The sequence below is a fragment of the Silurus meridionalis genome, chromosome 2 (genome assembly GCF_014805685.1).
Source record: "Silurus meridionalis isolate SWU-2019-XX chromosome 2, ASM1480568v1, whole genome shotgun sequence".
NCBI lineage: Eukaryota > Metazoa > Chordata > Actinopteri > Siluriformes > Siluridae > Silurus > Silurus meridionalis.
The window spans coordinates 33374218-33394566 of NC_060885.1; the positions used below are offsets into that span (position 1 = coordinate 33374218).

Here is a 20349-nt window from a genome sequence, read left to right on the forward strand (position 1 = left end):
GTGAAAGGAAGCACGTCTAACGGAGAAGCGCCTCGTTCGGGATTTTCACTCTCAATGTAGATGACTAGCGAAAACACTTACTGCGTATAGACGGAATACGGCAACGTCCGATGGTTTAAACCGCGTGAGTTTGCGACACTTTGCGACACCGGAGCTCCGGCCAGGTTGATGAACGCGGCTTCGGTACCAAACTCAAGAATGTAGCGGGAGGAGAAGCCGTTAGCGGGTAAGGCGAGATACGGACGCGGATTGTTCGTGTGTTTACCCGATAAATGTTGCCGTTTAAAGACGGGATTTGGAGGCGGAACCCGGTGTGGGAGGAAAAGCCTTCAGCCGTGCAGCTAGTCATTGTAGGGACCTGAGCTAGCATAACGGTGTTCCCGTGCACTTACAGACTGTAGGTCATGAATCAGTGTGTTTATCCTCCGTGTCACACACACACACACACACACACTCTCTCTTCCTTGGTTACAGGTTGCCTACACACACACACCTCATCCCCACCTGTTGATACACACACGGCCCATTGGTGCTGGAAGTCCATGTTGGCCGCTTTTTCTCTCAGGGGAAAGTACCTAATGCACGCTAAACCGTCGCCAGGTGACGTCATATATCTGCGAATTTGTCGTCATGATCGAAACGTGCTATTGGTTTTCTGAAGATGCATGGAACACCTGGAGGTTTGCTGTAATAGAAGGTAAATAGCATGATCTCTGTCGTCGATCGGTGATGGAACACTAGGAGTTATGGTGATCGGTGAAGGATTGCTAAGAGGAATTGTGATCAGTGATTGACTAATGGGAGGAATGGTGATCGGTGATGGAACGTTTCGGGGGAATGGTGATCGGTGATGGAACGCTGGGGGGAATGATTATCAGTGATGGAACGCTTTGGGGGAATAGTGATTGGTGATGGAACGCTGGGGGGAATGATGATCGGTGATGGAACGCTGGGGGGAATGATGATCGGTAATTGAGTTGTTTTTGGGTACATATTTTCATGGAAGATTTTAAAGATCACCAACTAATGCTGTAACTAATCCTGTCCTGGGTTTTTTCCCCTGCTATTTTTTCTTTGAGTCTTAGAGATGATCTCACACCGTGATCAAATCTTTGGGTTATTCTCACCTACAGTTGTATCATCTGATAATCCTTGTGTGGACATTTTGTAAACCTGAAGTATGTGCCTTGGGGAGATAGTGTGAGAGAGAGTTCAGCTATGACTCGAGAGATCTTCTGATTCCCCTCAATCCCATATGATTACTCCTGATTTAGTGTCGCTCGACTCCGACGGTCCATGAGATAAACTGCTTCAGAAAAAAGAAATGGCAGGGGATCTGGGGTTTCCATATCGTCTTAACCGATCAACACCAGGGTTCTTAAAATCTCTCTAATGGAGCATGTGGAGCGTGATGATGATGAAGATAAAGAACTGTATTCATTTACTTCTTTGAGTTTGCTTTTAAATGTTTGAACTTTTCATTCAAAAAATCTTATTCCATCACCTTCACTGCTGAGCAACGTGAGTCATGTTTGATGCTCCTGTGGTTATGGCTGTTGCGTCAGATGGTCCCGCTGGATTTAGTTACCTTTCTAAGAGACAAGAGTCAAGAGGCCTCTGTAACGTAACCGAATATGCAAGCAGTGTGGTCTCTCCGATGTCCTAACGTCCCTCCTGTGTTTTTTGTGTGAGCTCATTTAACAGGCATTGCTGTATGTCTGTCCTCTAAACTCCATAAAACTTCTCAGAAGCACATTTAGTATCCGTTTTTGTGTGGATTTTCTTCTCCATGAATTGTGAAACGTTGCGTATTCTGTGAAAAGTACACACCAGGTGGACCACACCCCAGAAACACACAGTTCGCTCCTTCAGGGGGAAATAAATGTGCAGAACGATCGACCCTGGTGATTAAAGCTCTCATGACATCTGCGTGTCATTTTTCCGTCTCGCGTTGGTTCTCTCAATACGACCTAAGAAAATGTCTAAAGGCTTTTTTTTTTTTGTTCCCAAACAGGGAAGAACTTTAAGCGATTATAAGCAGTGCGAATTTTCCAGCCCAGCTTGCAACCATGTTGGAAGAGGATATGGAGGTGGCCATCAAGGTGGTGGTCGTGGGAAACGGTGCCGTTGGCAAGTCGAGCATGATCCAGAGATACTGCAAGGGCATCTTCACCAAGGACTACAAGAAGACCATCGGCGTCGACTTCTTGGAAAGGCAAATAGTGTAAGTGTGTTCTGTTTGCTCAGCAGTAATCGCTCTAACGCGGCTTAATGAGTCGTGTGGGGTTTTTTTTTTTGGTCATCAGTGGATGTCTGGGTTTCTAGACTTCCCTGCTATTCATCTGGACAAGCGTTAGAACCTACAGCTCTTTAATAAACCTGTTATGTACTCCAGAAAAGGCTTACACTAGTCACCCACGTGATTTACGATACAGGCTCGATACAGACTCGGTACTCTTCGAGATGGAATGTGCTTTTAATCTGCTAAAGATTTTATATAAAGACGTAGAAACATACAGTCTGGAGGAGACACCCTGAGACAAACCTGAGACATTTGGAGTCGTTTGCTCATAAAGAGTGGCCCAGATTACCCGTAGACGTGTGCAGACATCTCATTATGAGCTTCAGGAAGTAGCAGAGATTTGCCTCTAAAGGTTTTCTTTCTTTTCTTCAAATTGAGCAAAAGCTATTGTGATTAAAATTCTGACTCAGCATGTGTACAAAAATTGTACAATACGCAATAATGGAAATCAGACTAAGCCGGAGTCATGCTGATTCAGAAAGGATTTATGTAATAGGCGGCTGTGTGGCGTCCAATTTTATAACATTTTACATGAGAAAGATTTGAGAAACTAATCCGGAGTTTGTAAGCGTTCGATTTTTTGCATGCAATCTTTCCAAAAAAGTGTATTTTTCGTAATATTTTTCTTTTTTGTTTGGGTATGAATTGATGAATCCTTTATTTAGGTTATACGTTTGATCCCGTTAAAGCAGCAGGAAATCAATACGTTCCAGATGTTGAAAATCCTGGATGTTTTACGGGGACATGTTTGCTATGTTCTGTGTTTTCAGAGTAAACGACGAGGACGTGCGGTTGATGCTGTGGGACACGGCGGGTCAGGAGGAGTTCGATGCGATCACTAAGGCGTATTATCGAGGTGAGGCTGAACAGGATGGCAACATTTTAACGGTCGGATTTCTGGACAGAAAAGTTCAAATAATATACTACGAATAGGACAAATGATCTTAACAATTTATTGCATGTTTTTTTTTCTTTGTTTGTTTGTTGTTTTGGCGTTTGATGTACGCTTTATAGGTGCCCAGGCCTGCGTACTCGTCTTCTCCACTACAGACCGAGAGTCATTCGAAGCTATTAGCAGCTGGAGAGAGAAAGTGGAGATGGAAGTTGGAGACATTCCCACCGTCCTGGTGCAGAACAAAATTGATCTTCTGGACGACACGGTGATAAAAAAGTACGAGGGGTTAAAATAAGACTTTAGTGTAGAAGTGTAATCTATTGGTATTTATTTGTCCTTCATGTCACGTGATTGTTTAACCCCTTTGCTGTTGCAGCGAGGAAGCGGAGGGTCTTGCTAAGAAGCTCAAGTTGAGATTTTATCGCGCCTCTGTGAAGGAGGATCTCAATGTCAGTGAAGGTTCGTAGCACAGTTACAGTAACACGCTATACATTTACATTAACGGTGTTCACTCTGCTCATTTTTACACTAAGGGTTAAGGGCCTTGCTCAAGGGCCCAGGATTAGCATCTTGGATTAGAATTTATAGATGGAGGGATTAGTGGATAATTGGTAGAGGTTGGATGGATCAGTGGTGTAGTAGTAGAAGATAGATGGAGAGATGAGTGAAGCGGTGGTAGATCCTGAGTAGATCCATCCTGAGATTGATTTACACATGATTCTTCTCTCCATGTGTGTTACCGTGTCGTTCTGCCTTGTAGTTTTTAAATACCTAGCGGAGAAATACCTGCAGCGACTGAAGCAGCAGACGGCCGACGATCCCGAAGTCGTTCACACGTCGAGCAATAAAATTGGTGAGAAATAAAAGAGAAAATCTTTTTTTTTTTCTTTCAGCAATTGACAGATATATTGATATACTAATAGAAATACGTTATGGTTTCCATAGCAACAGCTCGTGCGTAAATTGTTGATTTAATGATTAAAAACTTTTTTGTTTCTCTTTTTTTATAAAAGAATTGTATTTGAAAGTCAATGTTTTATAAAAGGAATAAACCAGTTCAAGCCAAGCTGTTCTGGAAAAATGATCCAATTCAGTAGGATTTATTTCTTACTTGCATTCAGTTCAGCACGTCCTCCTGACAAAATGATCTGGAGCCTTCAGCCGACGTTGAAATGACACGTGGAATAAAAACAAGTCATGAATAATCCCTGTGCTGTTTTTTTTTTTTTGTTTAGGCGTATTCAACACTAGCAGTGGCAACCACCCGAACCAGAACTCGGGCGATCTCAACTACCGTGAGGTCATCAACCTACGACCGAACAAGCAGAGAACCAAGAAGAATAAAATCCCCTTCGGTAGCTGCAGACTCCTCTAGAACGTCTCCTCTGGCGCGTTAAGCCTTGTTTGCATTGCGGGGTCCTGGGTGATGCGCATCGTTTTCGACACTAACCAGAGTCTGTGAAAAGCCTCGTCTCAGTGTAAAGCCTTTAGGTGCAGACGGAGGTGGGGTTTAAACTGAGCCCGTTTTTTTTTTTTTTTTTCTCCACACATTGTGGTTTCCGTTACGTGTCTCAGATGCGTCTCTTGTCATTGTCAAGTAAGGTGTTGGATGTATTGTAATGCTGGAACTGTGGGAATGTGTGTTCCCTAAGGGTTTGCGACGCTCCGGTACGTACGCTTCGACCGGGCCTTTGGTATGGATGATGAGGAGGAAGATGATGAAGCCAAATGGCTAGCTTAATCAAATCTAAACTTTTTTTCTAACAAAAGTCTCTAAAATGTCCCTTTTTGCTTTTCTTACAATAACTTTCATTCTGACCCCTTAAATTGAATTACAAACTTATTTTTTTTTTATTTTTTATATTTCGAATAGAAAGAACGAATTTGAAGTAGCGACGTCAGTAATACAGGAAGTACGATTGTGTGTCGCTTCATACGGAGTAGAGCAGGGTAACTAATGCACACGAACACTAACAAGAATTCTTATAACGTTTATTTTTACTCTAACCTTTTGTGCATTGGACTATTTTCTGTCGTGTGTGTGTGTGTGTGTGTGTGTGTGTGTGTGTGTGTGTGTGGAGGTATATGATTTCGTAATGCAGTTTTCCTTCCATAAAAATGATTATAAATCCGTAACAGTTAATAAAAAGAAAAGGTATTTTTGTAAACGAACAACGTCGTCTCGAAACCTCGGCTTTAACACAGTGCCAAAAAAAAAGAAGTTTTTCAAACTCTATGTACTTGTAAGAAATGTAAATATTGTTAGTACGATTTTAACTCCAGAGAACGTGACCACGCCCGGTCGAATATATTTTAGCGCGATCGGATTAAAACCTCCTGGAAGATGGACGTGCCGCTTGTCACGGCCGACACTAGAGTTCTCGAACGCACAGGAAGCACAGGATCTGAGCAGACTGTAAGACTGTAGTTCTGCTGCTTGTAAACACAGGAACCTCCTGTAGATCTTCTGTTAAAACCTCATTCCAGTTGCTCTTTATGGCGACTTGATATGCAGTCTTGAATACACTCCCACTCCTGGTTTTCCCCAGTACATATGTAAATATTAAATCATGCAACCATGTCGAAGAAGGACAAGGTCAAGAGCTTCACTTCATGTTCACATTTGAGTGTAGTCCAGTGAGCATCAGTGGTGTAGAAGAGTAGAATGGTCAGCAGGTTTGAGCTCACAGGAAGGCTACAGTAAACACTTCTTACACCTGCAGTGAGCAGAAAAGTATTTCAGAATGCATGACATGTTGATGGTCGGTAACAGGAGGCCACGTCGGGTTCCTCTCTATTAGCGGCACAGAACTGATGACTCCAGTGATTTCTCGAGTGACACCCGGATGCTTGGATCAGTATCTGCTGGTTATGCATTGCACTGCTGATGCACCGGATTGGTAAATGTTCCTATTAAAGTGGATAATGAGATGTTATCTAAGACACTAATTTCAAGATTTCCAGTGTAAAAAATGGCTGCTCCCTTAGCTGCACTTCGGAGAGCAAAGGTTCTAAACAATCTGCCACCTTAAGACGTAGGAACAATCGCAACGAGCTTCTTTGTGCAATTCCAGGCCCAAAATGGATGTCTTACCGTGATTTTTGTCGAGAAACAGTCCTGTCCTTTCACACACCTAAACTCCACCCCAACGTCCCTTCAGACACCCAAATGTCCTTTCCGACGTCCCTTCAGTCACCCAAACGTCCTTTCAGACACCCAAACGTCCTTTCAGACGTCCTTTCAGACACCCAAACGTCCTTTCAGACGTCCTTTCAGACACCCGAACGTCCTTTCAGACGTCCTTTTAGACTCCCGAACGTTTTTTTAAACGTCCTTTCAGACACCCAAACATTCTTTCAAACGCCCTTTCAAACGCCCTTTCAGACGTCCTTTCAGACTCCCCAACGTCCTTTCAGACACCCAAACATCCTTTCAGACATCCTTTCAGACACCCAAACGTTCTTTCAAACGCCCTTTCAGACTCCCGAACGTCCTTTCAGACACCCGAATGCCCTTCAAGACAACCAAACTTTCTTTCAAACATCCTTTCAGATGCCCAAAGACAAACATCAAATTTCTGTGTTTTCTGTAGATTCCTATAAGTTTCCCATCATTTCACTAATACTGAAATGAAACTTATTGAAACTAAGGCCACGTAATTCAGGTTTCCCAAAAAGAACAAAACTTGTGCACCAGTTTGACATCCATCTTGTCCTTTTTCTGAATTTGGACATGCTCATGGTCTTGTTTAAGTCAGATTTTGGAGCCATTTCTGGACTTGTTTATACAGTAGATGTTTGTATCCAAAGTCATGAATGAAAGAATGAGATGGAATGCAACTGAATTGAATTGAGGTTTGCAGAAGCTTTTGCACTCTTCTGTGTTCTAGGGGCTTTTTTCTCTCTCTCTTCAAACTACAGTGATTACTGCAAGACATCATATTTGTTTGTAATCTTGATTGTATCTTTATCAGTCTCTAAGGTAATAAAGAAATCGTCCATTTCAGCTCAGCGAACCTGGAAACATGTCAAACACTCGATCGCTCAGGCTTTTTCAGCCTTTTTATTATTAATATTCCGTCTCTCTCTTTTTTTTTTTTTTTTTACATTTATGCACAACATGCATGCCTTACATTTGACTCGTGTATGAATGTGTATGGACGGTACTTGGCCACAATGACCAGCGAGATGTTTACAAGTTGCGATCTTTTGTAATTCTCTGTAAATCAAATCATTTACGCTCTTTGCATTCCTGCCTACGCTACAATGGATTCAAGGCACTTTATTTGTCAAAAAAATAAAAAAACAAACCAGGTCACTTTATCACAATGCACAAACTTACATAAAAAAAAATATCGATTATATATTAATCTGTTACAACTAGTGTTTTTTTTTTTTTTTTTTGGTTATGATGCCTTTATAGTAACTACATTACGAGTACAAGTTAGCGAGCATTCCTGCACTCACTATAAATATTACACAGAAATCTTATTTAAACACTTTTGTGTGATAAGTTTTTCCTCTGAACGTGTCTTATCTGGTGTCACTTTGTACCTGAACGTCTTTGCTCTGGTAGATGGTAGTCATTTTACAAATAAAGAATCTATTTTAACCGTCTGTCTCCATTTAGAAAGCTGTTTTATATATTGTTTGAGCATGTACCCTTGGAAAACTATAAAGCTGTCTAAACTAAATTCTAAATCACTGAAAATAATACATTGATATGCGGCATTTAGCAGACGCTCTTATCCAGAGCGACGTACAAAAGTGCTTTGAGTCTCTAGCAATGAATAAATCTACACTGGTACGCCAGATTACAAACTTACTATAAATATAACTCTTGAATTCCACAAAGCAAACTTGGAAAGTGCTAATTTAAGTGTTTCAGCAAGATGAAGGTCTTCAGCTGTCACTTGAAGATCGCCAGGGACTCCGCTGTATGGACATCTAGGAGAAGTTCATTCCACCACCTCAGTGCCAGAACAGAGAAGAGCCTTGGAGTGTACTTACCTCTCATTCTGAGGGAAGGTGGTACCAGTGGTGCAGTGCTGAAGGATCTCAAACAGTGTGGTGCAGTGCGAGGTGTGATCAGGTCTCTGAGGTGGCTCAGGTTGAGATATTGATTGGCGTTGGTTGGTTTCTAGTGTTATATTCGTACGATCGTCCGCTAGTCAACAACGTTCAGCTTTTGATCCACGATCTCATTTCCATTGACTACGGCTTCTCGAACCCTTGTTCACTCCTGAGCGTTAGATCACGTGACTAGCATTGTTCAATACCATACGACAATCTTAACAGCTTTATGAAAAATTCCACTGGAGCATGGTGAAGACTCGGCCCATTTCAAATCCGTGCAGCTCAAACAACATCCCATAGATTTAGGGTATAATGAGGTAAATAATACTGTTTCTACATGAATTCATGATGTGGACAGAAAGAAATTTAATATATTTTGTTATTGTATTTAAGAAGCTTTTTCATGTGTCTGTATTTTACTGAAGTATTTCCATTTGGGGAGACTTTTACTTTACCTTCACTGCATTTCAGTCAAATATTTGACTTTTTACTCAACTACATTTTGCAGAAATCAGTCGTTCCTTTTTATTAATGAGGATAAAAACGTAACTGGTGAAACACGCGGCAAGTCACCAATCAGAATCGAGCGCATGCTCTGTTTTACAAGTGTTCTGATCGGTGCTTGGTGCATCTACTGATCACCAACATACAGTTTAACATCAGTTCAACATCAAGCAGAACATTTACAGAGGAATAAATGATGAAGAAACTCCAGACTCGAACTCGACACAACACACGTGACCTCGTTGAAAAGGTTTTGTGTTCATGATCATTGTAATAGAAATCAATCAGTGTTTGAGTCATTAATATCATTCTATTAATAGATCAGTGGGCTGAGAGTCACATTCGAGTCTATTCACATAAACTGAGTTGATTGAGTAAAGAATCGTGTGACAAAAACGATAATAGAAACATTATAGAAACCGTAATAAATCTGAACTTTTGGATACTTAAGTACATTTAAAACAAATACTTTTGTACTTTTTACTCAAGTGAAAGTTTAAAGGAACTCTTTTTACTGGAGTCACGTTTTACCGAGTGGATCTACTTTAACTCAACTACATTGCTTGTGTACTTCATCCACTGTATATTCAGATATACATATACTGTAAATATGAAGTGGGTGTGGCCTAAGCCAGAGGTTTTTTGGTTTGCAAGCTATTAATTGTTCCTCGCCTCAACTACAGATGGACTCAAAACCAAACATAAAATCAAGCTTGTGCATTATTTGGTGTTTATTTAGAATGAGTCAAGTGGAGGAAACAAATGTTGCCTTGACTTAATAAATTATTTATTTGGTGCATCTCTGTTACTCATATTGTAGTTATAAAAGTCAAAAGAATGGTGGTACAACACTGTGTTCTATAAACACATCATATACTGTACAAACGTGGTGCTGATCCCAGTGATTAGTGAAGACACGACACTCCACACCCTGTTCCATCCAAACCCTGTGTCATCATTTCCCATTTGCACTTTCGGACTTGTCCACCTTCTGGCTGTCCATGATCCGAATGGTTTTCTCCGAGTTGTCCATGTTCCGTATGAGCGTCTCGAGTCGCCGCTTGATTTTCTTCTGGTCCTCCAGCGCGCAGCTGATCACGATGCTCTGGAATTTCTGGTCGATGGGAACGAGCGGTGCTTCGGTGAGACAGGCTGCGTGGAGAGCCTGCAGCTTCTTCCTCGCGTTCTTCATGTCATCCAGGACTTTGGCAGCGATTTCGTCGATGACTGCCATGGCCGTCCTCAGCGCGTCTTCCTGCTGTGGGTTCCGGATGGTGTCTACAGAGACGGACACGGTCAGCGTCCGGCCCATGAGTCTATTAGCGGTCAGAGAGAGTTCCTCTCGCTCTCCTGGGGACACAGAAAAGCAGGACGTGTCTCAGGTCTGCACTTTTATACAAGATAGTTTTGTGTGTGTGTGTGTGTGTGTGTGTGTGTGTGTGTGTGTGTGTGTGGGCTTACCATCACATATGCTTCTCATTTCCTGGCTGTTCTGAATGGACTGGATCATCTCGAGTAAGCACTCCCTCTCTTGCTCCATGGCTGTGGCTGCTTCCCTCAGTGTCTCCACCCTGAAACAACACCATGGTTCTTGTTTTTAAAAACATTTGTTTTCACACGTTATTTAAGCAGTAAATGTTGTCATGAATTATTTAATTTCTGCATAATAGTTTCGTAACCCAGTGCATTTCTCAGCAGGTTTTCGATCTAAAGACACAATAGTGAACTTTATGATTGAACATGGATGAATGGAACAATATATAAGGGTCACTTGGGATTTCGGGCGTGACCTCATTAGAACTCCTGCTGACGTACAATATGGTGGCTGTAAACCAGCATGAACTTTGTTCTGTCAGTAGGACCAGACATTCAATCAATTACGTTCAACACGTAGCTGAACACGTGTCCCTCAAAGCTATCGGTACTCTGACAGGTTCTGCTCCCATGTGTGGTCCAGTTTGTTTTTTACTTGAGATCTGAAAAACAAAGTTCTTATCCTCCTAAAGCAACATGGCAATCATCAGAGGCGTTGAGGTGCTTACATGCTGTTTATGGTGTAAGAATGTTCAACGACTGGGAAAATAGCTGGACTATACTCTTAAGTATTTTTTTTTGTTTTATGGTCTTCAGAGATGATCATTCTTCTTGTTTCTAGAGGCTTCTTGGATTTTAATTTCGTTTTTTTTCTTCTAAATCTTTCATGCAAATGGTAAAAAGTGTCCTATCTTTCGAAGTTTGGCAAAAGTTCTAGAAGTTAACAAAGCTCTTAGGAGAAAATGTCCAGGAACTTATAGACTTATAAAAGTAAAAGCCATGATCTGTTGGAGATCACCAGCATGACTATGAGTTAATTCATGCAGCCCAGGTTTTCTGGAGAAGCACCAGACCAAAGCTGCTTGAATTAGAAGGAATCTTCAGACTTGTGGAACTTCTTCATGGTCGGATCTTAGCTGCAGGCTTGTGCCATCAGTACACCTCGCGTTGCAGATGATATTTATAGCCTCGCACACTTTTTTTTTCCCAGCTGTCGATGTTTTTACTCATGCACTTTTACTCAACAGGGTTTCTTTGGATATTTAAAGCATTTGTAATCAGACCTGATGCGTCCACGGGTGGATCATCTCCTTATCATAAGGCCACAGGATGAGTCCTCGCCCTGGTCTTTCACGGATATGAATAATAATAGAAAAAAAAGACCCACGTACCTTATTTCAATCTCATCCAGACTCTCCAGTAAGCGCATGGAGCGATCCGCCATCGATACCGACCTGCTGAATTTGCCTTTGGACGCGTCGGTGTTCATTCTGGAGTTGATTTTCGCCTGAGCCATGATGGCACTCGGAGTGTGTGTCCGCGTGTGTGTATCCGCGTGTGTGTCCGATTACGCACGACCCAGTGCGCAAAAACCTCTGCGTGGACTTTGTGCAGCGGCTCGCTTTTCTTCTCTCCTCGTCTTCACTCCACAGCTTTCTAGAGGTTTCCTTGATGGACAGCGGCCCTGAGGAACATCTCCAAAAATGGGCTGGAACTTCCCCGGGGTAAACTCGCACTCCTTTCTAAAACCCGGAGGAGTGTTCTAGAGGAAGGGTGGAATTCTTAGTAATAACCTTCTGAGGAATCCTTGTGGTTGTGTGAGGTGAAGGAAATCGCCACCCTGAAACCCACTCTACTGTAATACAGATGGTCTAATGGTTCAGGGAACAAATGTGAATATCTGGTGATCAACAAATCTACCACAAATGCAGGAAACCATGAACAATGAGACCTTCGGAAACTGTCCTGAGAACAGACCAGGATGTGAAAACGCTGGACGTATTAAAGGACCATGAAGCAAAGGGTTGAATCAGAAAACCCTTCTAATATTTGTGTCAAACCATGTCGTGAGGAACGCAGGAGATCCGTTTGAGTCCCAATTTCATTTCTCAGATTTTGTTACACATCATGTTAATTATAAATGTTAAAAAAACAACAAAAAAAAAACAATAGGCAAACACAGAAGCTTGTTTTTCTTTATTTACTCTTTTAGAACGTATTAACAAAAATATTGAACACCTTACAGTCACTAGAGGAACAGCATGAAAACAAACAAAAAACATCAAGGTGTGTGTGTGTGCACCTTCAAATCAAAAGTCCACCAGACTTCTCTTCAAAGCCTCTTCCATTTCTGTGAAGGTCAAAAATTGGAGAAGAAAATGAGCACAGGAAAATAGATAATAATGTAGCAAAAACACAAACAAGGACGGGTGACCCTAGGAGGTACGAACCTTTTATACGTGAATCTCGATTAATTAAATGTAAGAAATAATAATTGTTTTGTTTGTTTTTTGTGAAACTATTTAATTCGTTTTGGTGTATGAAGTTACCCTCAAAACCCCTTCAAACCACATAAATGTCTTTCCTCAGCATGGACGAAAAAATGGTCATGTTTCAGCGTAGACAAATGAGAAGCTGAAAACAGGAAAACGATTTACAAAGCACTTTTCGCCACTGCGTCTCCATAAAGTGCTAAGTGCTCCATTTTCCAGTTGCATCCAAAGCGCTTATCGGACGTTTCCATCACCACACCAGTGTACATGCGACTTCAAATAGTGCTCCTCATCACCCAAACCACTCCTTCCCCTTTTTACTGCCCAGTGTGAGCTTACCAGATATGCTGTACCTTTTCTTTTCAAAGACGCAAAGCTGGCGAAAATATAAACGCCGGATTAACAAACGCAAACTCGGACACGATCCACCGTCCGCACATTGACCGTTTAAAGAGAAAACCTCCACCCACCCTGATCAAACGCTGCCGGCTTCTTCGCTTCTTCTGCGCTTAAAGCCAAAGCCAGTTTAATCTCCTCATCAAAGTCGTCTGAGGAAACAAACGATGGTTAAAAATGTGCGTCCGCATGCTGAAAACTGCGACAAGAAAAAACACAGAAATCGAGAATTCACCCTGCTTCTGTTTGGAAACGGTGGTCGATGCGATGGCTCGCTTAACATCCTGAAACTCCTCGGCTGGAAAAAAGCAAACAGGAAAATGAGTACAGTGATCATTCGTTCCTAAAGTTGGAAAATTCCAGGAATTTTCAAGATTGGAAACTTTCCATGGGAATGAATAAGAATTAGATGGAAATTTACAAAATTAAAAGGTTCACTAATAACTGGGAAATTAAATGTAGCTGGAAAAAAAAACCCATGCAGGATGATTTTGGTTAAAACGATCAGATTTAATGCGATTTCAGTTGAATTTCTACCTGCACATTCATCAATCACATGCACACAGCACACTTACTGCAGGGCTGCTGAGGCCACGCCCCCTACATGCAGTGCGCGGTACTACACCACACACACACTTTCTACAATCCTGCACACAAAATAATGTCAAGAAATGTCTATATGCGTTTATATTTATTTTTGTATATGATGCAATTTATATATTTTTCCCCAAATGTAGAATAAATTTCCATAAATTCCTGGTAAGTTTCCAACTTAGAATATTTCCAAATATTCCCCAGAGTTTCCGTCAACGATCCCGAAAAGTTTAAAGCCCCTTTGCAGCCCTCTCGGGTCTAAAAACCGCACCCCCCCTCACCGTTCTTTTCGGCAGAGATTTCCTCTGCGTTCAGGATCTTCGTGACCGGAGCGACGTCTTTGCTCGATCCTTCACGTCGCGAGGACACGCACGGTTCCAGCGCGCAGTGATGGGCGTGGAAGTGCGAGTGGAACCCGGGTACGTCCTTGTGGCTCTGGGAACACGCCTCGCAGACCACGTCGAAGCGTTTGTCCTTGCCCAGAGCCTCGTGCTTCAGGTGCATGTGCGTTTTCATTTCGGCGTAACAGCTGGTCTTGGCTGCGCATCGCTGACACACGTATCCGCACTTCCCTTCGATGGAAAGCTGCTTCATGCATCTTGTGAAGGTGGACCTGGTTTCCTCTTTGGATTTTTGCGAGCCCATGCATGGGCAGAGTTGGGCGAGGTTTTTGCTTGTCGTCGGTACTTCGTCGGAACTCCCTGGGACGCGAGTGGATCGGTTCTCGGCCGGGTCAAGCTGGTAGTAATCCTTGCTGTGCAGGCTGGCGTAGTGCTCCAGGAACTCCTGCTCCGAATCGTACAGCATGCTGTCACAGAGTCCGCAGAAGTAGCGCAGGATCAGTTGATTGTCGTGCTCGTTAGCGCAGTGCCTCCGGAGGGTCGAGTCTTTGAAGAACTTCTGCGGACAGTGGCCACAAGCGAACCTCTGGAAGCTGTGACTGGTCATGTCGCTGCAGTGCTTGAGCACCGCCGCTTCAGAGTCGAAGATGTCTTCGCACATTCGGCACAGCCACCGCTCCTTGGGAACAGCCGGCTGGTGATCTACCCTGGTGGACGGTTTCTGAGAAGACGATGGGATTTCGTCTTTGGTTTTTTCTCGTTCTTCGTAGTACCTGTGCCCTGGATGGGAAACACCGACATGAGTCAGAATGTCCTCGATCCTCGGCATGTCTAATTTGCACAGCCTGCAGTGGAAAAGGAAGTTGGACAGATGAGCGCCGCCGTGGAACCTGCTCATGTGCAAACGCGTGATGGACGATTCGCCCATGAGCTTCCCGCAGACGCCACACTTGTGAAAGATCTGATTGGATGCGAGAAGATGTTTGCTGGCTTGATCCTCCTCCAGGAACTGCAGGCCACACTCGCAGAACCAGGCGTAGTTCACGGCGCACTTCGCCGGAGGACTCGAGCCGGACAGTCTCTGCCGCTTAGCGGGGGAACAAAGGCGGTCGTGTTTGTCTCGTCTGTCCCGATGGGACGAAGATACGGTTGCGTTGGCATGTTTAGAGGCGTGACGGATTTCGGCGTGGTTGCTGTAAACAAGCAGTGCTCGCTCCATGCTTCGGATCATCTCCACCTCGTGCTGCGTTTGTCCCTGGTGTTCCTCCAGCTGTCTTTGGCAGAGGAAGATTTTGAAGCAGGAGGAACACTGGCTTAAAACGGTCATCTGCTTCATGACCTCAGGCACGCTCTGATCAGCTTCTGCAATCGCACAACCCTGTCTGCAGTGCACACTAGGAAACAGACACACAAATACAGCAAATAATGGAAATGTTTATATTCATCCGACATTTCAAATGAGGGACAAATCTTCCAGTTAGAAGAACAGGAGGCTTAAGATAAGTGTTTTTCTACTTGCTACTGATTTTATATTAAAAAAAACACAAAAGCCTGCTTACTTGAAGTGAGCCTTGGCTTCCATGTGTGACGTGAGCACTTTTGAACAAGCCGTGCATCTGACTCGAAACGCAACATCTTTACATAAAGCAATGAGTCTGTTCTTTGCATATCGTGGAACAGGAATCGGCCCTGATGACTTCATCTCTGTTATAAAGCGAAAAAAAAAAAAAAAAAAAGGTTTAATGTTAATTTCCATTGGCCATGTAAAAAAAATAAAGGTCTAGAGCCTGGACTATGTTCACTAACCGTGTAGAAAGCCAGACAGAGTGAAGTGGTTTTTGGCCGCCATGTGCTGGAGACACTCATTCTTGATGTTAAAGAGGAGGAAACAGGCAGGACAAGCGAAGCAAACAATCAACTGGCAGGTCTGAGAGCCGTCATGACCACCAGCATTAGAGGAAGACAACTGGAAGAGCAATTATACAGAACAGTCACTTCTACAGTGCGGAGATTTGGAAACACATTTTGCCAAAAAATAGTGAGATATTTAACCAAAAAAATAAACAAACAAAACCTGAGATTCCAAGTGCGTTCTCCAGTGTTCTTTGGTGTCGAAATGACGTCCGCAGGCCACGCAGGCGTGCACAGAAGCAGGGCTGCCCTTCAGCGTGATAGTGGGGTCGCACGGCGAGTGGTCAAATCTATTAAAGATACAAATACACCCACATACAGACTCACAATCTAACATTTTTATCTATTATCATATTTCATCTTCCATTTTTATTTTTTTTATAAAAATACCTCGTGTGTCAAATGTAAATATTCCTTTAATTCATTTAAACTATATATATATATATATATATATATATATACTTATATCAGCTTCAAGTTATTAAAGAATAATAATTAGTAGGTTTATCTGTCATTATATACTGTCATTAAAATGCTGTGCGTAAATTGTATATTTTTACAATTTTTACATATCGCTATCATCATAGTAAGAATCCTTAAAGTATCCTAATGAGAGATGGGAAAACTTTATGTATTTATATACTGTATATATTTGTACCGTCTCTCTGCTTCATATTTGCACTTTATTGTGCTGCTGTAACATTGACATTTCCCCACCGTGGGACGAATAAAGGTTTGTCTTATGTTCAAATCTTGAACTCCTACGTGAAACCCCGAGCTGTACCCAGGTGTGTCAGGATGATTCATAGCCAACAGGTAAACACAAGTTTAACACTTACCTTTTAAGGTGCCCCTCAAGCAGAGGGACATTCTCATAAACCCGTCCACAGTTAATGACAGGGCAGGTTTGAGGGGAGGACCTTAACGAGGGATTGGGAGCAGATCTGTGCCTCCAGCTTCCACCCGTATTGATGACGCCTGGTGTTAATCCTGAGCCGAAAAAGACGTTCGGTCACGGGCGAATGAAATCGGCAGCATGTCGTATCGCGCCATGATATTGATTTTTGCGCTTCGAGACACACAACACTTCTCTGTGCAAACTAATGTAAGGTAATAATATCGACCTGGCATTTTCAGCCAGATGTCCACACAGCGTTTGGCATCGCTGCTGTCATCGCCGCTGCATCGACTCACCGCCAACTCACGACGCCCGTGAGCCTGCTGCGAGATCATCTTCTCCTAAAGGGTCAATACAAACACGGCCCTTTCTGAACACACGCAGGCTTAAAAAACGTTTAGTAACGTTCCTTTCTTAATTCACAAGTACAGACCTTGAAGGCTTTGCACTTTTCCGCCCGCTCCTGTTTCTCCACAGCCACCTGGCGAGCCAATCGGTCCAAAGTGGACGCTGCTTGGGCTTTCTGTCTGTTCACCTGATCCTCAATCTAGATTTTTTTTTTTTAATGGAGAGCAAGGAATGAAGAAAGGAAAGATAAAGTTTTGAACACACTGAAAAGTTAAATTCACTAAAGATTAGGAAATCGGTAGAACCGGATGAGGGGATAGGAAACAGATTTTTGCTGCCAGATCTCTTATTCACAGTATGCAGTCTTTACTTTTCTACATCACTGATCAGGTATAACATTATGACATTATGAGTGGTGAAGTGAAGAACACTGATGATCTTCATCATGCCACCTGTTAGTGTGTAGATTTATTTATTAGGCAGCAGGTGAACATTTTGTCCTCAAAGTTGATGTTAGAAGCAGGAAAAATGGGCATAAGGATTTGAGTGAGTTTGACAAATTGTGACGTCTAGACGTCTGGGTCAGAGCGTCTCCAAATCAGCTCTTGTGGGCTGTTCCTGGTCTGCAGTGGTCAGTGTCTATTAAAAGTGCTCCAAGGAAAGAACAGTGGTGAACCGGCGACATGGTCGTGGGCGTCCGAGTCTCATTGATGCACGTGTGGAGCCAAGGCTGATCCGTGTGGTTCCGATCCAACAGACGAGCTCCTGTAGCTCAAACTGCTGAAGAACTTCATGCTGTTAATGATCGACGGGTCACGGCTGTTTTAGCAGCAAAAGGGGACCAACACAACGTGAGGCAAGCGGTCATAATGTTATGCCTGATCGGTGTACTTGTACTGATCAAAACCCTCTCAGACAGAAGCACCTGAGAACAATGGGTTTCCTGGTAAGTGTAGTAATCTGCATCCTCTCAGGGTTTCTTCCTCATATTGTCTGAGTTTTACTCTCATGCTCTCCAGGTTGCTCATTCACAATCTAAATTTAAATGCTGATCTCAATCTAAAAAGAAATCTGTTCATATCAATAGACTGTAGAACGTACCTGTAACTCTGCATCTACTAACACCTGCGTGTCCGATATTATATTTCTATACATTGATCAGATTAATTAGACTGAATTACATGGTTCAACAGTGTATGCCATCCATCTGCCCTGGATGCATGACATGACACCCACCGTACACACTCCTGCATCGTCCTCTCCATCACTCAGCAAGTCTATACACTCCAGAACAGGTCTAAGAGGACCCTCCTGAGGGTGGAAGAACAGATTTATGGTCATCATTTTCCTCTAAAGGGTTTCTTGCTGATTTCTCTGCATAATGCTGCACCTTGACAGTGACTGTGTAATGAGAAGAAGCTGCACAGATACCAAGCTCCACTAATCATCACATATAAATCATTGTCAGGGTTCAGTCTACGACTAGTTGTTTATTTTTTTTTTACATTTAAAGGTTGAATAAAGAGATTATTTTCTGTCCTGGGTGTTATAAAGACTGGCAGAAAGAAAGAGCACAGCATGATGGAGCAAATAGAAGAAAGGAAATACTTATTACTGCGTTATACTTACAGACACAAATTCAACATCCTCCTCCTCTTCCTCTTCCTCTGGGTCTTCAGTGCCTGCATTAGAAGACATTGTCCTGTGTGTGTGTGTGTGTGTGTGTGTGTGTGTGTGTGTGTTAGTTCCTGAGTCTTAGATCTGTAAAGGAAAACATCAGCAACACAGGATCAGTGCACTGCATACACGTCAGACACTAATGTGCAATAACAGGGTAAGATCGTGCTAATAATGTACACTACATTAGACTACATTAGACCCTAAAACCTGCCATTTCTGATCTCATCAAAGTGTCAACTCACCAAACATCAGCTTGGCTAGTCAGCTAGCTGCCTTAGCTCGTGCCTGCAACTATTATTACCGACTAGTGACCCTTAGACGTGATGATCACGTGCAGGAACAGATTAATCACGTGGGTGGTTGTGTATAATAAAGTCAACAGGGTGTAGATTATGGTGTTAGGAAACATACCTGCTGTGATTTACAGTGTTGTGATGCCACTAGTGCAGATAAAACACACGCGCGCGCAAACGCACACGAGCTTAAAGTAAAAGACCTCCTGCCCCGGAAATGCTAACTTCAAAGGCAAGCGTCGGCGCGTCCGCCATATTGAAAAGGTCGAGAATCAGTCAGTAAGTGGTTTGTTTTGATTTGAAAAACAAATAATAACAACAACAAAAACAACAACAACCGTTTAATTTTTTATGCTAATCAATCATAAAACATTTAGCAATTTCAAATGTACCGAACCTTGATCGACTGAACAATTTTTTTTATTAGTTATCAGTTATTATTATTATTTTTGTTATTTTTATTTGTTTTTATTTGTGTTTACGTTGTAATGACGTCACGGAAGGGGGAGTGGTTGCAATAGGAAAGCTAAAGAGTCATGAACGATCTGGGGACATTTGTCATATAAGACCTCATTTGTCATATAAGATTTGGCTGTGATGCAGAAGTCCAATGATTTCAACCTCAATTAAAAAAAAACCCCAGTGTGAAGTGACCTTGTGTGTAAATTTAAGCATTTGTAAAGATGGTGCAATCAATATCTTAACACCCTCACCCCCACCCATTGAGATGATCGTGAACTTAATGAGTAATCCCCCAGCACTCCCCCCACTCACCATCATGAACAGCACTGTAACAACAGTGGAATCATTGAAGTTTTTGGGTACCACCATCTCTCAGGACCTGAAGTGGGACAATAACATTGACTCCATTGCTGAAAAAGGCCCAGCAGATGTCTGCCACAGGAGCTGCTGAAACAATTCTACTCGGCCATTATTGAGTCTGTCCTGTGTACATCTATAACTGTCTGGTTTGGTTCAGATACCAAATCAGACATCAGGGGGCTACAGCAGACAGTCAGGACTGCTGAGAGGATTATAGGATTATATATATCATTTCAACAATATTTCTACTTCTGTACATAGAAAATTATTTAATTGTTTGTTTTACTTATATTTTGTTATATTATGTCTGTACTGTCTCCTGCACTGGAAGCTCCTGTCGCCAAGTCAAATTCCTTGTGTGTGTAAACAAACTTGGTAATAAATCTATTTCTGATTCTGATTACACATCGGAAACATAGACCAATTTGATGAATATAGGAGAAAGGAAATGTACAGATGATATATAGTTATGTAGAAGATCAT

At 42.5% G+C, this 20349-nt stretch overlaps 4 protein-coding genes across 10 annotated transcripts in view; 2 read left to right on the forward strand and 2 right to left on the reverse strand.

Annotated features, from left to right (window-relative positions):
- The first annotated feature begins 10 nt into the window (after nucleotides 1–10).
- Nucleotides 11–7809, forward strand: rab23 (RAB23, member RAS oncogene family). 2 transcript variants are annotated; one of them, XM_046868298.1, is made up of 7 exons: nucleotides 11–226; nucleotides 2015–2224; nucleotides 3073–3158; nucleotides 3317–3473; nucleotides 3574–3656; nucleotides 3958–4050; nucleotides 4433–7809. In XM_046868298.1, exons 2-7 carry the CDS (start codon nucleotides 2070–2072, stop codon nucleotides 4570–4572), a joined length of 714 nt encoding a protein of 237 aa, XP_046724254.1. In that variant the 5' UTR covers nucleotides 11–226; nucleotides 2015–2069; the 3' UTR covers nucleotides 4573–7809. The 2 variants fall into 2 exon arrangements, with proteins under 2 accessions (XP_046724254.1, XP_046724262.1); XM_046868306.1 differs by lacking the exon at nucleotides 11–226 and adding an exon at nucleotides 271–697.
- A 1675-nt stretch (nucleotides 7810–9484) lies between these two features.
- Nucleotides 9485–11985, reverse strand: bag2 (BCL2 associated athanogene 2). The gene is made up of 3 exons (XM_046865645.1): nucleotides 11483–11985; nucleotides 10239–10348; nucleotides 9485–10127 (listed from the first exon to the last, which is right to left on the reverse strand). Exons 1-3 carry the CDS (start codon nucleotides 11605–11607, stop codon nucleotides 9733–9735), a joined length of 630 nt encoding a protein of 209 aa, XP_046721601.1. The 5' UTR covers nucleotides 11608–11985; the 3' UTR covers nucleotides 9485–9732.
- A 287-nt stretch (nucleotides 11986–12272) lies between these two features.
- znf451 (zinc finger protein 451) lies at nucleotides 12273–19304 on the reverse strand. Of its 5 annotated transcripts, none has more exons than XM_046865625.1 (14): nucleotides 19163–19304; nucleotides 18701–18832; nucleotides 18308–18382; nucleotides 17157–17270; nucleotides 16950–17064; nucleotides 16665–16815; nucleotides 15989–16115; nucleotides 15721–15880; nucleotides 15474–15618; nucleotides 13855–15308; nucleotides 13215–13277; nucleotides 13054–13131; nucleotides 12937–12959; nucleotides 12273–12441 (listed from the first exon to the last, which is right to left on the reverse strand). In XM_046865625.1, exons 2-13 carry the CDS (start codon nucleotides 18767–18769, stop codon nucleotides 12946–12948), a joined length of 2565 nt encoding a protein of 854 aa, XP_046721581.1. In that variant the 5' UTR covers nucleotides 18770–18832; nucleotides 19163–19304; the 3' UTR covers nucleotides 12273–12441; nucleotides 12937–12945. The 5 variants fall into 5 exon arrangements, with proteins under 5 accessions (XP_046721581.1, XP_046721572.1, XP_046721557.1 ...); XM_046865616.1 differs by having other exon boundaries at nucleotides 12923–12959; XM_046865601.1 differs by lacking the exon at nucleotides 12937–12959.
- Nucleotides 19194–20349, forward strand: part of dst (dystonin) — a 125567-nt gene continuing 124411 nt past the window's right edge. For both annotated transcript variants that reach the window (XM_046865592.1, XM_046865588.1), the window contains exon 1: nucleotides 19194–19323. The gene's annotated coding sequence lies outside the window, so the exon portion shown is untranslated. The remainder of the gene's footprint in view (nucleotides 19324–20349) is intronic.

Bases quoted from the DNA above. Each gene is read 5' to 3' on its own strand.
- rab23 (XM_046868298.1), top strand. From the start codon at position 2,070: ATGTTGGAAGAGGATATGGAGGTGGCCATCAAGGTGGTGGTCGTGGGA. The intron at 3,474-3,573 runs GTACGAGGGGTT...TTGCTGTTGCAG, and splicing joins GACGACACGGTGATAAAAAA to CGAGGAAGCGGAGGGTCTTG. The intron at 3,657-3,957 runs GTTCGTAGCACA...TCTGCCTTGTAG, and splicing joins GGATCTCAATGTCAGTGAAG to TTTTTAAATACCTAGCGGAG.
- znf451 (XM_046865601.1), bottom strand. From the start codon at position 18,769: ATGTCTTCTAATGCAGGCACTGAAGACCCAGAGGAAGAGGAAGAGGAG. The intron at 13,278-13,854 runs GTGAGGGGGGGT...GCTTTTTTCCAG, and splicing joins AATCTCTGCCGAAAAGAACG to CCGAGGAGTTTCAGGATGTT. The intron at 12,442-13,053 runs GTGGGTGGAGGT...TGACCTTCACAG, and splicing joins GCCGGCAGCGTTTGATCAGG to AAATGGAAGAGGCTTTGAAG.
- bag2 (XM_046865645.1), bottom strand. From the start codon at position 11,607: ATGGCTCAGGCGAAAATCAACTCCAGAATGAACACCGACGCGTCCAAA. The intron at 10,349-11,482 runs GTACGTGGGTCT...GTGTTGTTTCAG, and splicing joins CTGGATGAGATTGAAATAAG to GGTGGAGACACTGAGGGAAG. The intron at 10,128-10,238 runs GTAAGCCCACAC...CTGTGTCCCCAG, and splicing joins AATGAGAAGCATATGTGATG to GAGAGCGAGAGGAACTCTCT.